Source organism: Parasteatoda tepidariorum, chromosome 9 (genome assembly GCF_982258835.1).
Source record: "Parasteatoda tepidariorum strain Cologne lab strain chromosome 9, Ptep-v5.0, whole genome shotgun sequence".
Lineage (NCBI taxonomy): Eukaryota > Metazoa > Arthropoda > Arachnida > Araneae > Theridiidae > Parasteatoda > Parasteatoda tepidariorum.
In genome coordinates, this window is record NC_141763.1 from 98,481,998 (window position 1) to 98,501,276 (window position 19,279).

General features: G+C 26.2%; 1 protein-coding gene across 1 annotated transcript; it reads left to right on the forward strand.

Moving 5' to 3' along the window:
• The first annotated feature begins 2,567 nt into the window (after nt 1-2,567).
• On the forward strand, nt 2,568-17,209 carry LOC107451231 (uncharacterized). The gene is made up of 4 exons (XM_043046425.3): nt 2,568-2,904; nt 11,906-12,189; nt 15,523-15,798; nt 16,932-17,209. Exons 1-3 carry the CDS (start codon nt 2,724-2,726, stop codon nt 15,796-15,798), a joined length of 741 nt encoding a protein of 246 aa, XP_042902359.1. The 5' UTR covers nt 2,568-2,723; the 3' UTR covers nt 16,932-17,209.
• Nucleotides 17,210-19,279: the final 2,070 nt, after the last annotated feature.

The window sequence follows — 19,279 nt, forward strand, 5'->3', positions numbered from 1 at the left end:
AACGACAATTTTCATGTCATATTGTCCCTACTTTTTTTATTTCTTTTTCACGCTCAGATGCAACAGACGAAGTTTACCTAGATGAAGAAGAAGGGGGGCACAAAAAGTGATCTCTTCCCTTTAAAAAAAGGTAAAAGGGGGGAAGAAGTGTACGATACCCTCCCCTAATGTCATTGTTAGCGACTTGGAGGTCGTGTGGGGAGCGCGTGCCTGCAACCGCAGATGTTCGATTTTTCCAAACGATATATCCAGAAGCAAGCGATCGACAACTCAGCAAGAAAATGCATCCATCCCAAGGTCTGTGTAGTTATGTGTCACCACAGAGAGAGAGAGAGGGCTTGTAAAGTTAAACCTCAAAGCAAACACTTTATACCTGTGATTTTTATAGCCACGGAATGGGCAGGGTTTTCTTTGCTTAATGTATCTTTGATACACTTAAGATGGAAAGCTTTCTTTCTTACTGGCTCAGGTTAAGGTCTTACATACATTTGAACTTGTACACCTTTTTTTTCCCGTAAAGGAAACGGTAAAGGATGATGTTAACCCTGCTGGAGTTATTGATATTTCCAAATGACAAAAAATTTTCCCTGATTAAATTTCTGTATCAATAATATTTATTCTCAGATATTTAAATAAATTTAATTTAAATTTAAAATCCAAACTTACTTATTAAAAATGAGTAGGCTTAACGTTCTTGCATTTCAAGCATAATTTCACCCCCTTTTTTAATAAGCAATTTAGGGATATGATATGAGAGATATCGAAACGATATATGAAATGAGATATGTAAGTGATGCAAAAAAAGATTAAAGAAAATTGTAAAACGTTCGATCCGGAAGTAATATTTGGAATACGCGAGTTTGAATGTTCGATCGTTTGTTTGAATTCCTTTTTTCTTTCTTTTTTTAATTTTTATTCCATATTACGTATAAAGTGTGTAAAAATTATGGTTAGTGCCGTAAAATATTAGAAGGCAATAGAAAGTAGAATATATAAGAGGAATAGAATGTAAGAAGAATAGAAAATAATAGAAAGAATTAATACACTAAGTTTATAATTACTTTCATAATACATTTCAGAAAATAGTTCGGAAATATTCGAATTTACTTAAAATATTCTCATTTCATTCGTATCTTCTTTCCAAACTCATACGATTTATCAATGGTTAATGTAAAGTTACAACATCTGAAATCGAAGGTCTTGCAAAAAATTAAAGACTATTATGAACTGAACATAAAGAAAAAATGTGGTATAATGCATAAATAAATTTAAAATGATCTCATACCAATTAAAATTTGGTTAATATTGCTAAGCAATAATAAAGAAAATTTTGAAAGCTACTAATTGATAAATAACTTTATTCCTTAATTAATATACATTCCTTAATTTGTAAATTCCTTAATTTATTTATATATTACTTAATTTATAAATAACTTTACATTCAATATATAGCAAATAAGGAAAATGACTTTTGCCTAATAATTATTTATTCGTTTAGCTTCTTTGGAAATGTTGTCAAAACAATTTTAAAACTAACATTCAATTAATATATTATTTAAAATATTTAAATATTCACGGCGTGAATGATTAATTTTTCCTTTAATAAAGCCTTTGGAGCTTTCCAAGAAATAAAAATTGCTTGTAAATAGTTAGTGTTGTATACAATATGAGTATAAGTTAAAATAATTTATTTATATAATAATAAATATAATAAGTAACATTTATATAATAAGTAATATAATAAATTGTGTAATTAAATGTTTTAAGTTTTCTTCCTTGTTATATATTTTTAAAGGTTTTAGAGGAAATCCCGCAAAATCTTTAGGTTTCTTAATGAAATTAAGATTGAGTCACAAAAGTCAGAATCGGCTGCCTCGTATTAATATAAAATTCGTTATTTCCCGCTTTCTATCTCTCATCAAATTCATTATTCAAAATGTTGTTTAGTTGAATGAAAAACCAAATATTGCATTTTTTAAATTAAATAATTTCCTTGGGTCAAAATGAAACACGCGAATTAATCAAGATTTAATCAATTAGAATTAATCAAGAATTCAATACGAATTAGATTAATCAATTAGAATTAATCATAATTCCCGATGCATGGATATTAACTAATATATCATGTGGTTAGAAATGAGAACACATATTCTGTTTATTTGAATTTTAAAAAAAATGAATAAATAAGCTAATAAAAACTCTTTTATCTGGTTAGATTTTTATCAGTTCAAGTTATATAACAGAGCGAATTTGAACTTTCAGTTCACGATTCCTGTAGACTTTTTTACAATTCAACCCTTCGGTACATCAAAGACATCTATGACTTTCCAATCTTCAGCAATACTAAATTTATAAAAAAAAAATCGTCGATGACCCAGATAGTGTTTCAAGAGTCAAACATCACCAACGGTGTGTTTGCAAATCCCTCAAATCCACTCAACCCCTTCAACTCCATATTCCCTATATCTATCCACAATTTTTAAAAAACACCTATAGTTTCTGATTTAAAAAAAAAAGAAAAAAAAAAGAAATCGCATTTCGCGCTCATACAAGCCCGCGCTTGAAACGGTTCTGGGAGTTGATGGAAGCAAGGGGGGAGGGTGGGTAATCGCTTCTAACTGTAAACCGCGTCGTCGCCCCCTCAGGTAAAAAAAGATGAGGGGATTCCCGGATCGCATGGAGGAACATTCGCACTCCGGTAGTCGTGCCGGATAGTTGCATGGATGGATTCAGAGGGGTACTTGGAATATGAAGCCGGTTGCCGCCGCCTCGATGGTGGGGTGGTCGAGCAACAGCAGACGATCCAGAGGCGGGATGCCGTGGATCACCCACAGCATCCATATGGAGTTGGAAGATTTGTGGATTCCAATGTATGGATGAATTCCATTAACAGACTGGGAGGAGGTATTTATTCTTTTATTTGTATCGAAGTGACCTTCTCTCTGTTGGAATTTTTTTTTCCCTCAAAAATTAACAAATCTTGTAGTTATTTAAGCTTAAACCTTTACTATTATTTTTTTTTTTGAAGTATAAAAAATTATAACAATTTAATATTTTTTACTGCATTAATAAATCAGCTTTATTTGGCTCTATATTTTAGAATATATTTAATTAAACTAAATTTTAGACTTTAATTGCTCAAAATTATACCTTGGAAAAAAATTTTAATTTTTTTAATCGAATTGTCAAATATTTACTTTCATCTGGTTTATAGTTTTTTCCCCATACATTTATCATTATTTAATTATTTAAACATGCATCAATGAAACAATCAATCTAAATGCAAACATCAACTGATCTTAGTATGTTAACATTGTCAACTGTAGAAATTATAGCTATAGTTAAAGCTACATGTAATAGCATAAAGCTTACAGTCAGTATCAGAATTTTATGCTATAGTATAAAGCTGCATGTAAATAAAAAAATAAAATAAAAAAAAATTTTTTAAAGAAAATAAATTTAAAAAAATATTGTTTAAAAAAATAAAACGTTAAAAAATTAACTCGTTTAAAAAAAATAAAAAACGAGATTTTATCTAGTTAGATGTGATAATTACATAGATATAAAAAAACTCCTTGCGCATAAAACTTTTTATTACAGTTCTAGAAAAATAAAAAGTCTTTTTTTAATAATTGTACCAATTGAAATTAATAATGGTCTAATACATAATTTTGAATTTATTATCCATAGTCCATGGATTTCCTTAAAAAAATACTCGGATGTTTAAAAAACTAAGCATTTCATTAAAACTTATGTTCATTAAAACTTTCAAAGGTTCCATTTTGAATATAATTAAAGCCTTTTTTTAATTAGATACTAATAAGAAGAAATTCATAATGTGCATCATTTAGAATTACTTATGTCACTTCTAGTACTATATTTTACAAAGCGGTGGAAAAATTGCTTCCTACGCGGAGAAAAAAATTCTGGTAAAATTACCGTACTGTATATTAAAAACTGTATATTACATACAGTATTACAGTGCTATATGTTGAAAAAGAACCCGAAATTTTGGTTAATAAAAACAAAATATACTGTATTTAAATCATCCCTTTGGTAATATTTCCATTCATATGGTAACGGTTTACCAGAAATTCCTGTTTTCAAAACTATAGGTCTTATTTCCACGCATTCAGTAAAATTTACAAATTATAAAGCAAATTTAGCAGAATAAATTATTTTAAGAACTGAATTGGTGGCTCTAAGATATCTTGATAAAATAAGGAATTTTATATCATATTATAAAACCATACTTTATTGCTAATTACTCCAAAATCATTACCAAAGCTCTTCCATAGAGACAGAAACACGGTAAATTTTACCATAATATGGTTGCTTTGACTAACCTTTTCCCCCGGTGCAGTATAACTTATGTATAAGTTAAAAGTTTGTTCTATTAAAGATTTATGAGGTTTTTTTTACTATCTTTATTAATTTAAAATTGAATTAAAGTTCTACTTCAGAAATGCATTTGAAACTTGTTTAATTATTTTTACTTGCATTTTAAGAGTCAGAAAATTTTAAAACTTAACGTATTATTTATTCTTCACCGATACATTTTATGAACAAGAGTAACAATTTAAGTTAAATTCATTATCATTTAGAATAGGAGCCGAGCAAAACGGGCATAGAAAGAAGAGTTTAGCGCTTTTAATTGTTACTATGAATATAATGTATATTTGAATGTAAAAATTGATTGGAAAATTAAGTTATAAAAAAGTAAAAAAGTTAAGTAAAAAGTTAAATATTAAAAAAAGGTATGAAAAGTTATATAAAAGCAAGAATTGCGAGTATCAAATACAATATATGTTTCTATAATGCAATAAAAGAATTAAAACAAATTTTACATAACTAAAAAATAAGTTGTCAATTAAAATAATTGGGATTAAAGTATCATAGCAGCAAAATAAATGAAAGATAATTTTTTCAGTCATATTTTGCTCCAATAATTTTTGAAGCTTGGAAACATAGAAAAATAACTTTTACATTGCTTTTAGTAGCTATATATTTCAGTTTCACTCAAATTTTTCAGATACATGTATACATAATTCTGTATTATTTCCAAACTTTGTATTAAAATACAATTTCAAATGTACAAAGGGTTGCGATTTGAAAGAATGGGGTCCCAATAATTTAATCAGGAAGTACTTTTAATTTCTCTCTTTGATTATTTCTCTATATCTTGAACTCTTTTAAACGAATGGATGTGTCATTCCGGCGGCCACTATTTAAAGCTTCCTAACTCACCCTGGACTGGGATATACAACTATGATGTTTAGAGCTTCTTATTATAATCGCGAAGGTCCTTAGTCAGAATCCTGCCGGCAGCCAAAGACACATTTCTCCTTTCACATCACTTTTGATCAAAACTGAGTATACGCTGTTTCAATTTTGAGTTACTCACTACACTCAATAATAAATACACCGGGATTTCAAATTCGCTTATATTTGTTTTACAGCTATTTTGACACGCTTTCGCTGAATTTTGAGAAGCCTTTTTTACAATGAAAATATAATTTCTATATATAAATGAAACAAAATGATTTATATATATTTCAAAATGGTTAAAATTTGATTCTGAGCACCATTTTTCTCCCGCTAATGTAAAATAATAATTAGGTTTTGTAAATATAATAATAGTAATAATGCAATCAACGCATTGTTAAATCAAATCATGTAAAGTCGATTTTACTTGTCAAAGCTCATTTATTTTTGTTCTCATTATAAACGTTAAAGAAAAAAATAAAATAAAATAGATACTGTAAAAATAAATACAAATTTAAAATAAGCTTTGTAGGTTTAAATTTGTATAAGTTAAGTTATTTGTGTGACAATTTTAGTTTTTGAGTTTTATATTTTTTATCTTAAATAAGTAAAAAAAACAATGTTTTTCTTAATTATGTAAGCATTATATATTAAGTTTTATGCACTTTCATGTTTCACGTTATATTGCTAATGATATGTATTTTATTACTTAAACTATATCTCCATTTTTAATATAAATATTCTTAGAAAATTATTTTAATGTATCCCTTCAGATAATAAATATATGTTGTACATAAAACACTATGTCTCATTAACGGTAAAAAAAATGGCCACGTTTGTATTTCATCTTAACAAAGCAACTTGAAAAGTTTAACTATAAACTTAGTTATTGCAAAATTTATTTTTCAAAATCATTTATTAAAGAGTTTAAGAATTATTCATAAATATTATTTATCATATTGTGCTACTAGTTAACATAGATAAAAGTATAATTTTATTAAACTTCTTTTTTATTAAATAATATATTTCCCTAAATAATAATCGTTACTTTATTAAACGTGAAGTATATTTCGTAAAATCCTTTAATGCAATGAATATTTTTCACCATTCTAGTTTAGCTTAGATTTCGCAGTTTATCGTGGGAACTTATAGAAAAAATTTATAAATAGTAAATAAAAAAATAATGAATCAATGAATAAACTTTGTTTATTCTTATTTGCATTCTTATTCATTTACATTTTAATTTATCTTCATTCACGTTATTTTTATAAATAATTGCAAAATCTGTCAAAATTTGACAAATTGGATTGTGAAATTTTTTGGATATCCATGATATTCATTTATTTTATTCGTATTAGAATTCGAACTGTATAACACGTAAATGAAATCCTATAATTATAATTTCTAGTTATTAGATATGGCTTCCAGTAGTTCAAATATTTACTATTGAATAAAACTAAATTTATTAATACTTTTTCCCAGAAAAAAACATTTATAAAATTAAATGTTTCAATTAAAATTTCTATAAATAAAATAATAAAACTTTTGAACAAATTGTTAAATATATAAATTTATAATAGAATGCACGTAAATATTATTAAAAATATTAAACATAAGATATAAGAGATGCTCCTCTAACTGAAAAGTTAAACTAAATAAAAAAGGCAAAAAAAAAAAAAAACGTAATCTTTAAATCTTTTTGGTATCAAAAATGAAATTAAGGATAACATATTAATAATTACAGAAATTAAGAAAAACCTTACAAATTTCCTTTTTCAAAAAAGCATAACAAACTCATATTTTAGTTTATATAATTGTATAACAACCAGATTATTTTAGCAATACTTGAAAGTATTCTGCAATAAGTTTTTGCTTTAGAATATTCTGAAAAATGTCTAATAACATCATTGTTTTAATACTCAAAAATGCCTGCTAATGCTGCATTAGAAATAAATATTATGATTTGATAGTAACTTGAAATTTATTAACTTTATTGGTTTTAAAAAATTAGTAATAACATAATTTTTTTTATTGAATGATGTAATTTACAATTGTTATTATAAAATATGCTTATCTTTAGTTTAATTAAAGTCAAAGTGTTTATATTTTTCTAAGTCAAACCTGAGACGATACTTTGGATCACAAATTATGAATAAATTTAATGTTGCATAATTTGTTCTCGTTTTAATGAATATATTATAGTATAGCTAAGGAAAATTGAAGGGAATTTTTTTATATTGTATAAAAAATTGAATGTATATTGAATTATATAGTGAATATATATATATTGAATGTATATATTGAAAATATATATTGAAATACTTGAAATTCTCTTATGGTTCGACATTTATATTATAAATAATAACATTTTTGTAAGTAAGTAATTTAGTTTACTGTAATCCGAACTTAAACTGGATTTTAAATAATCTAAATTCTTGCAAAATTAATGGATTATGTGCAAAAATATTTGCAAATGATGTTGTTTACTAAAAATCTATCTTAATTTATACTGATTGACTTTTCAAAATTATATTGTCAAACAATAATAGAAATTTTATAAAGTTGAAATATATCTTATTTTAAAAACCAAACAGTAGTACGTTTAAGTTAGCATGAGAAACTGGTTTACTATAAATAAATATATTTGTGGTTTAAGGAGGTGTAGAAACCGCAATGACATTTAACGGAATTTTTAAGTCACCGCAATACATAAATGAAAGATTTATCTTAAAGTAGAAGTAACGCATTATATATTTTATCGGTTACCTATTTTGTTAACAATCATTTTGTATGTATCTTTTTCAAAACAAAATTGATTTTCAGAATAATTTTTACTTGCGGAAATTTTTTGTAATAAGGGTAAAATTGACCGAGAAATGAAATATGTCACAGATTGCCATGTAACTGCAAATATATAGACCTCTAGTAGTAAGTTAAAATTAAAGAAGTTATTTTAAATTAATACTCATTTATTTAATAAAATTAAATATTGTTAAAAAAATTGAGTCAGCTAAAATGCACACATGAAAATGAAAAGCTTATACGTACTAAGGATCCCAAATTTTAGAGCAACAAGAAAAAGCTCTTTTAAATTTTGATAAATTATAGCACATGAAAGGAGGACAATTATTAGACGAAACTAAAAATAATTAAGCTTGTTTTGATGTTTATTACAAACGCCCTCCTTAGTTGTGATTTCTCAGATTTTTAAAGCTTTTTTTCTTCCTTTTCCTTCAATTTAATATTATTTCGTGATTCCCGATGTGAATGAAATTTTATTAATAATATTACTATCTATATTTTGAACTGAAATTAGGAGAATATTGAAACTAAAATGGTAGTCAACACTTAAAAAATATCAGGTAAATTTAAGCATAAATGCCCTACCATGTTTTGAATAATCTCTAATTTACTTCACAACATAATGTTACGTTATAATGATGAATGGATTTAAAATAAACAATTTCTATTTGTAATAAATTTGAAGAGAAATTTTTATGTATCTATGAAATAGATTTTGCGAAAATAAGCATGATGTTATATATTTTTATTTGCATAGAAAGATATTAATTTTTAAATATTTCTTTGATAAGTAATTTTATTTTTTAAAAATTAAGAGAAGTGATAGTATTTGAACTAAAAACATCAACATGTTTTTGATAAAACATTTAAAACCTTTTTAGTTATTAAACTGTAAATCGTTTTCCTTATTTTTTCAAAAAAAAGAAGAATAGCTATTTGCTAAAAAAAGAAGAATAGCTATTTGCTAAAAGAAAAAAAAACTGAAAAACTTATCTTCAATTATTCTAAACAAAAAATGTCTTTTATTTTTGTCATTTTTTATGACTAATTGAGCGCGAAATAAAATATTTTGAAAATATTTTTCATTACCTTATTTAAGGAATAATTTATTTCATTTTCTGTTTTGATATACTTAACTATCACCAATTTAAACCTGAGATAAGATTTTCAAAAGAAACACTTATAGACATTCGAAAATACAACTATTTATACTAAGCTTTTTTTAATAACTAAGTTCCGGTTAGGAATTAAATACGTATGTAAAAACTTAATTTGAAATAGCTTTGCTATTTTTTTCTAATATAAAAATTTAAATCACTTTACTTGCAAGAAAAGCGTTTTTGTAGAAAAGAAAATTAATAATGACGCATTTTTTTGTTTCAATTAATGCTCAAACATTCTGTCATAAATTTTAATCCTATCTCAATCACTTACACAGTCATCCTTTTTTACTTTCAATTGCAACTGATAGTAAAAAAAGCATACTTTCAAATGTTTTAAAAATATTTAAAATTAAACTAAAATTAGAACAGTAAAAAAGCTATAAATTGTAACAAAACAAGTAAAATGTAAAAAAAGTAAACTATCTGCTTAAATGCATTACTGAATACAAGTAATTTTTATATTGAATTGAAATAGTTTGTATAACTTTTTTCAATACATGCTTATTTTTTAAATGATAGAGCATATATATATATATATATATACATATATTGGAAAAAGTTTAAAGAAATATTAATGTGGAGAAATTAGATGCTTACTGAAAATTTCATTTATTTTGCATTTCTTTATCTAATTACTGCAAACTGCATTATAACCTGGAATAGAAAATTTAAAACAAAAAAGTATAAAAAATACTTTAGAAGGAAATTATTATGCAAGTAAAACTCAATTATAATTATTCTTAAAAATTGCAATTCATTAAAATGAGATTAAATAATGTGAAATACTGCAATTAAATATTATTATGCATGTTTTTTAATTTCTTTTATTACATTTTTTCAGTGTTTAATATACTGCAACATATATTTTTATGTGCAACCTATACCATTTTTACAGTGTACATACTGTCTCATAGATGGGACGGTTTTAAAAATAATGTCTTTATGTGTATATACATGTGTATGTAAATGTAACAACGTATACATTGTATATTTTATATGTATAGATGTATATGTAACACTGTATACATTATTGTTAAGTATTCTTTTCTTTCAAATTTCATAAATGGCTGCTCATGTCAAACATTCCGTTGATAATGTAGCCTTTTTTAATTTCAAATTTGGCTTGAATGAAATGATGATATCATTCGGAATATTTAGGAGCAAATTGTTGGATCATTTAAATATTTATCAATTTATTTGCTCTCCTTAAGTTTTTTAATTAATACAACTGTAAAGATAGGCTTTCATCAGAACCACACAATTTACGAGAATTTCTCAACTTTTTCAGATGAAAATGCATGAATGTGAGCGTTTTTTCTCCAACTCCTTTTCAGTAGGTTTCCTGATATTTATAATTAATATTCAAGATGTTATTGAAAAAAAAAAGCGAACTGGGCATTAAAGGATTAAAAGTTTAATATTTAAACTTGGTATATATATCTTATTTCCTTACAAAAATAAATATTTAGCAAAAAAAACTATATTTCGAGTAAATTTATATCCATAAAATTTGTATTATTATAAAAACAAAAGTTTCTTACATTTATTAGTTTTAGTACTAAAAGTAATGGCAACTATTTTCAGCAATGGATAGGGTATAATTTGTATTATGCATACTAAAGCAAAACATAATTTGAATGAAACAAAAATGTTCTTGTTTGTAGAACTGAAGGTTAATGTTTATAAAACTGAAACTGTAATATGTTCATTTATGTTCTTTCATTTGTACGCTGTTATAATTTTCAATCAAAAATTATAGTAAAAGTTCACGGTAGAAAGTTTAAAAAGTTTAAAAACAGTTTATGGAAAAGAATTTTTTTTACCTTTACGGTTCTGAAATCGTTAACAACTAGTGGGGTTATAAGACCATGAATGCAAAATTATATAATTTTTGAACCATTTATAATTAGCGTGATTTCAAAACCGTTAAAAATTGTTTCTGGGCATTGGTTAGGTAATGGGCATTAGAGTGCGCAGGACATTAGAACTCTTCATGTGTTAAAGGCAATATAGGAAATATTGTGGTGTCAACGCTGGGACTCCATTCTATCAATCATGAGAGTGACATATTAGCCCTCTCGGCTATAATATGTACGCTGATACAAGTAACTAAGTGGCTTCATTAGGTGGGCTTGTTTGGTGCGATAAAATTCTGGTTGTTTAACCGTAATAGGCAAAAATGTTAAATAAGCGGTTTTCTCACAGTTAAGGGTATGAATACCGTCTATTTACAGTTATTTGATTGTTTTGTTTAAATATGGTGAAATAACAATGAAATAAATTGCTATTAAACCATTTTTTTCCGAGAAATTTCTAACAGTATGATTTATTCACGCTGTTTTTTGCTTTTTGATATTTGATTTAGATTTGCCTTTTGATATTTGATTTTTTGCTTCTTGATTTAGTTATTTGACTGTTTTGTTTAAATATGGTAAAATAACAATGAAATAAATTGTTATTAAACCATTTTTTTCCGAGAAATTTCTAAAAGTATGATTTATTCACGTTGTTTTTTGCTTTTTGATAATTATTTTATTTTAACAGCTGCAATTTCAACTTTCAATTTATTGTAATATTCCAATTTATTAACATTTATTTGTACGATCTTATTAAAATGTTGTCTATTATTGTATTTATTGTAACACTTCCTTAAAAGACTTAAATGTTATTCGCAGATCTCCCGATCAAGTACCGCTCTTCTCCCAATCTGAAGATCTATTCTCCTCACCCGGACGATTCTCCGCCACCTTCTCTACCTCCAGCCCTTATACCGGATAGACTCCGGCAGCCCCTACCTCCCGGACTGTCACCGTCGGTGGTGTCGGGACACCACCACCAACAGAAAGCACCGAACGCGATGGCACGGCGCAACGAGAGAGAAAGGAAGAGGGTGCGTCTTGTCAACCACGGTTTCGCCACCCTCCGCCAGTACCTACCCCAGGGAAACTCGAGAAAGAAAGTGAGTCTTTTTCAGAATACTGATATGTTATTTATTATATTGTGTTACACTGATAACTGTGATATGTTTATTGATATAAAACTACAATAAATATCGCGAATGGTTATAATAACAATATTTTATATTGTTATTATAAACATAATAATTAATAATAATATTTCATAAAATAGTGAAAAAGACGCATCATAAAAAATTGTTGCAATATTATATTATTTTACAGCATTATATTATTTATTTTTATATTATAAGTTTTAATATTTTATTTATTATATTACATATCAAAGACATGAAAATTTTTATTATATGAACTATTAAGTAAGAAAAAAATATCCAATAAGAAATTAATTTGTTAGTTTGATATTGTATATTTTTGTTATGCAATTATTACGCAAAAAAAAAAATAAATTCTTGTAATTATTTTAAAAGGCAAATACATCATAACACAAAATTTTACACTTACGTACCTCAAAACTATGTCATATAACAAAGTGTTATGAATTTTACAAAGTAAAAATATATGCAATAGTAAATAGATGCAATGATTGTATAAAAAAGATGTAACATATAATAAATTATATACATAACAATCCATACATTTATGCATAATATATATAGATTTGTAATTATACTGTAATGAATATTTCAATTGCAGTTACAATATCTATAATCTTACTTTGAGTTTTAAAACCAAATATCAAATATAATATTTTTTTAAATTTTTTTTTAAATTAATTTTTTTTACTTTTGTCAATTTTGTTACAATTAAAAAATTTACAGTAATAAGTTTATCAAGTTTAATTGACTTATTTAGAAATTTAATAGTTTAATTCGATGCAACAGTTATAACAAAATTTGACAAAAAAAATCGATACTTGAACACAATGAGTAAAATATAAATAATTAAATCATTACAACAAATTTTAGACTACAATTGTAATAATAGTCAGTTAGCAAAATATTGCAAATTTTAATCATTCGTAAATAGTTTCTGTAAAATTTAAAGTTTATGCTAAAAATTGACAAAGACTATGTGGTTTAGATATTTTACCTAAACTATAACGGCTCGTAATTTTTTAATAAATTGATTTGATATAGTCTCTCTTAAAGTAAAATAATACCATTTTCCTATGAATTATGTGCCATTTTCTCGCTGGGATACAAAATGAGATTTTAAACTCGTGAGTAGCAATTAATGTGTGAAATGGCTATATAAAAGTGTACACTAAAGTATAGCTCATAACTATTTCAGATAAAAATTCCGCAACGAAATATAATGTTGAAGCTGAAACCGTTAACTAAGTTTTTTTCTTCCTAACTTTGCAATTCTTTTAATAATTTTTTATTGTAAAATCTAATGCACACATACTACATAAAGAGGAAAGCCTCTGTCAAAACTTTCAAAATCGGAGATATTTTATTTTTATATTACATTACAATATTGCATATTTAGTAATATTGCCCCATATATATAATTTTTGTAGTATCATATTTGAGAGCTGAAACGCATGAAGAAAATTTAAATAACTGAGAAATATTGGATGCGGTTTTCGTTTTTCTTCTTCTTACTTTTCACAATCAAAGTTTTTCCACTAGATTACCTCTAAAGTCTAGCTGAATTATTTATGGATGTTTTTAGCAAAGTTCCTAATAAATAAATAAATATTTAATTAAAACAGTCATAGTTTAAGTGATTTAAATTTGAAGCAAACCTAAAATTTTTAACCGAATATACGAAGTTGCTAAAAGGACTTGTCCAGATTTTAAAATGGACAAATAATTATAATAACCAGCCGTTGCCGGTACAGAAGTACTTTGATTTCAATTTTAACTATTTTAAAGAGATGTCCATGATATTGTCAAAGTTCTCTATGTATTGAATATTAGTAATAATTTAAATCCACAACGACCACAACGTTTAATCACACTAGCTACCATAAGTATGAGTTCGGGATATTTTGACATTGTATAGGCAGCAAAAATAATACATTCATTTCCATCTCTTTTGTGAGATAAGATATAAAAAAAAACTCATCTTAATGCTGTATTACACTGAAATAAACTTCGGATTAAATTACGGTAAAATATAGCGAAACTCGGGATGCCGATATTTTCTACCGTAAAATCCATTTTTACCGAACATGTTATGGAACAAAAAATCTTATATTGTTCAATTTTTACAGTAATAATTTCAGTAAAATACGGTATACTATTTTATGGTAAAAATTGATTTTACGAAAGATGTCGGTACTTTATAACGTAATTTGATCCGGAATTTTAAGCCGTTTACTTCCTCACGCACCTCTCGAGCCATAACTTGAATATTGTATAATAATTGGTTACCATTAAAGTTTATGCATTGTACGAGACAAGTGACTGTACTGATCGTCAAAGTTGTTTAGTATAAGCATAAAACAAAATTTATTCATCTTTATTCCACTATGTAGAAACACTGTGCAATAGAAACTCGGTGCTTTTTTTGTTGTTCAATGAGAAAACAGTACAGATAATAAAAATATGAATGCTTCATATTTGTTTCCTTACTACACAGTCTTGTTCTAATAGAATTTATATGACTAAAAATAAGACTTTCCAAATGATTAGAAATGGTTAAATTTTTAATCTATTGCTAAATAGCACTACTATTGTAATTATTAAGGGCAATAGCATGCAAGTAATTAAAGAACATTTTATTGGTCCACAAGTCATTCATTGTTCTAATGAAAACAAACAATGTGTGATGATGAAAAACTCTGTAGCAGCTTTTTTTTAAATTCATTTTCTAAACAGAAAACAATACTCTGGAAAAAATGGAGACTCAAATTTTATGAAACTTCCCATGTGTATCACAACACTGTTTCCTGGTTTATACATTTCGTCAAAGGGAAGAAATAACTATCATCACTTTTTCGAGGAAACGAATTTCGTCAAAATCAAATAAATATTTCGTTACTCTAGTTTCCATCGTTCAGTCTTCATTCTAGTTTGGTCATTTCGGATAGCAATATCTCGCAATGCACTGCAATGAGGTTCCGAGATGAGGAAACATTTTCGTCATATATTTTGTGTTTCGTCACAAAACACGTGATTTCTTAACGATGATTCTCAAAATTAATGAAATACAGCTCAAAGCTTGCTGAATCGTCAAAAGTGAAATTTTTAGTTTTGAGAGTGTATACAGAGTAGTAGGTTTATGCCTTGTTCTGTAGTATATCTATATATATATAAATATATATGTGTATATATGTGTGTGTTATTTGATGAGAAATGAAGTTTCTGTAAAACCTGTTTTTTTTCCTAAACCATCTATAATATTTTTTAATTTCTTCTTATCAGTTAAGTAAAATGGAGACACTGAGGTCAGCCATTGAGTACATAAAGCAGCTGCAATATCTTTTGGAACCTCCGTTGTCGGCGTACGACCAAAACAGCAGTCATTCGGACGATGGTCGATGGCCGGGGATGGCGTCAGAGGGGTCATCCAGTATGGGAAATCACGTGTGGGAAGAAGCCATATCTTGGAACCCAAGATCACCAGGATCAGCAGGTTCATCTCCTCAAACTAGCCTCAGCCCCGAAGCGGACCTCATAGATTTCTCATCTTTTTCTTAGGTAAGTTCATATTCTGATATATCTGTACTTACAGAACATTCATATTCTGATATATATATACCTTTATATTTCTATGTCATTTTTCCTGTTTTCTGCAAGAACATAAAAAATAGAGGGGCATCCTAATATAAACTTTTACCAAATCAGACGACATTGTGCTAAGCTTTCCATTTCTTTTAAAAATCAGACGAGATTGATAAGCGTTCCATTTCTTCTTAAAATAAGATGATATTGTTCTGTACCTTTGAAATAAGACTATATTACAAAATGTTTTTATTCTTTTTAAAATCAAATGATATTGCTAAATGTTTAATTTCTTTTTAAAATTACAAGATGTTGCTAATGCCGATATATTATGTCTAATGTGCTGAGCTTTTTCTTTTCACGATACTGTTTATAATAATGGTTCGTTAAAGAAAGTTCCAAATATTTTTAATTTTTGCTTAAATTGCTCTTTTAATGATTGTTAATATTTTGATTCAGATGCATATTTTATTTATTCTGAGAGAGTAAGTTCCGAATTAATGATTCCTAAGAATTAGTGATATTTTAATTATTTTTCTAAATTAGTGATAATTCCTAACGATTTCTTGTATTTTATTTTAGATCTTTATATACATGTACTATAAGAGAGAACATTCCGAATAAGTGATATTTCCTAAGTATTAGTGATACTTTAACTGTTTTTCTGAATTAGTCTTCCTATTCCTAAAAGATTCTAAAAGATTCCTAAAAGATTCTTATATTTTATTTTAGATGCTTATATACATACTCTAAGAGAGAACATTCCAAATTAGTGATAATTCATGAGAAATAGTGATATTTTAATTGTGTTTCTGAATTAGTGATAATTTTTAACGGATTCTTGTATTTTACTTCAGATGCTTACATTCATACTGTAAGAGAGAACATTCCAAATTAGTGATAACTCCAAAGAATTAGCGATATTTTAATCGTTTTTCTGAATTAGTGATGATTCCTAACGGCTACCTTTATTTTTATTTTGGATGCTTATATACATACTCTAAGAGAAAACATCCCAAATTAGTGATAATTCCTAAGAATTAGCGATATTTTAATTGTTTTTCTGAATTAGTGATAATTCCTAACGGCTACCTTTATTTTTATTTTAGATGCTTATATACATATTCTAAGAGAGAACATTCCGAATTAGTGATAATTCCTAAGAAGAGTGGAGTGATGTTGAGAAGAAAAGAAAAAAATAAACGTCTCAGATACTGGACACATCATACCGCACTTATGTAGAATATTGGACAGAGATTTTGTTGTGCACACTGCCTTCGAGAAAAGCACTCATCGAACATTTGAAATATACACTCTCCGCACTCAGAAATTGAAGTCAGAAGTTTCATTCTAAATCATCATGACTAAAAGGCAAAAGAGAAGAAAATATTTTATCCGAAATTTAAAAGGAAAAACTATAATATTTCACATGTCTGACTAATAATTTTACTAGCTTCAAAAAAAGTTGAAAAATTTTACTTCAAAGTGATATTTATAATCTTAAATCAAAGCTTTTCAGATCTCAGTGATATTGTAATGTTAAGAAAGAGCAAACTATATTCTTGATGTATATATATTAATATTCTTGATAGAATTAATTATATTTTTGATAGATACATATTGATATTATGCTCTTTGTGAAATTAAGAAACGTTAGCATATGTATTAAATTTTTTAAAGTTTACATTTTATAAAAGATATTTTTAAAGCTTAAGTACTATTTATATATGATTTAAAATTTATATTTATATTTTTGAATTGTCAAATGTGTTAATTTTTATAAACCAGCTTTCTATATTTATTGATAAATATGCATTCTTTAATGAAATGTAAGAGTTCGATTCAATTCCGCATACAAAGTAATTTAGCACAGGCGGCACAGACACATGTAATCATATATAATGATTTATATAACAATACATGATTAATTCTTTGAATTAAGTAGTTTAAACTCAAAGCCTAATATTAAAAGTAAATATAGATTAACTAGATGAATTGAAATGTAAAAGAAGAATACGAGATGTGTGAGATATAATTTCTACCTCAAAAATTAAATGCGTTTTTTTAATGCGATAAAAATTACTTCAAATGGGAAAATTTATTTTTCATTTTAGTTAATGATCTAAGAATTTATATTTTTCCAAAACAATTAGGACTGTAATATTTAGAAAATTAAAATCTTCAGTAAGAGTAAAGAACCAAGACAAATTATTAAAAATATTTTTTTAAAAATAATACTAGATTTGTGTTTTAATAAAATAAAAAAGTAGTTAAATCATGGTTCTCAAAACAGTCTCGCTAAAAAATAAAAATGTTAGCACTATTTTTCTTAATTTTAGTATTAGAACAAATTAACATGGTAAATTATTTTTCAAGTTCATATCAAAAACTATTCAGTATAATTAAATTATACTTATTAAATGACAAACAATTAAAATATAATGGTTAAATATTCTATAAATATATATTTAAAACATATATTATGATATTATTTTGCATATCATATTTTTTTCTTCAAAATGTGATGATGTCGAAACGTAATAATGCATTAGACTATGCATTTATGTAATTCCCGACATTAAATATAGATTTATAAGACATAACCATTTATAACAGTCAAATGCTACTTTGTTATTGCTAAAAATTAATAGATGAATTATGATAATTATTTAATAATATATATTTTTTCACACTTAACACTACAAATTAATTGCCTTTCTTTACAACAGAACATAGTATTTGCAAAAATTATTCTTTAAGAGTAGATTTAAATACATATTTCATAAATTCAATCGCTTATTATTTGAAGGGATACAATTGTTAGTCGTTTTGTAGATGACTCAGTGCCTTATTTATTGTTAATCAATTTCGATTTGTTAAAGTTTGATTCAATGTTCTTCTTACATTGAATGTTACAAACGTGAAAAAATACTGTTATTCGTACATGTTCAGCACATGACTTCGAACATATAAATGTTTGTTTTACTCTAAAGTTTAGTGTTTAATGAAATTAAATAAACTATTATAAAAAGTGCTACGATAAAATTTTTAATATAAACTATAAATTATTCAAAAATTTTGTTAAATAATAGAATCAATATAGTTTGATTAATCATATAACTTTTAGTAAATATTTAAATGACCAAAATTAGTGGTTGTTAAGTTCCACCGGTGAATGTTGACCATCGCAACATCGCTGTGGTAAATGTCCGAAATATATACTAGGTCTAGTTAAATGCCATTGCCCGGTATTCCCTACATCAATGCTTCTTACGGTCAAGTGCCACTGCCCAGTATGCATTTAACCGGTACTCCGAACACTGATACTTCTCCTAATCTATCCTCAGCAGATCTTAAAAATCGAATAAATATAATAAAATTAACGAATAAATTAATATCAAATCAGATATAACAAATATTTCGGACATTCACCAAAGCGACTATGTGATTGTTGACA

Excerpts from the sequence above, each read along its gene's own strand:
- LOC107451231 (XM_043046425.3), top strand. The coding sequence starts at position 2,724 with ATGGATTCAGAGGGGTACTTGGAATATGAAGCCGGTTGCCGCCGCCTC. Across the intron at positions 2,905-11,905 it reads CATTAACAGACTGGGAGGAG|ATCTCCCGATCAAGTACCGC; the intron begins GTATTTATTCTT and ends TGTTATTCGCAG. Across the intron at positions 12,190-15,522 it reads AGGGAAACTCGAGAAAGAAA|TTAAGTAAAATGGAGACACT; the intron begins GTGAGTCTTTTT and ends TCTTCTTATCAG.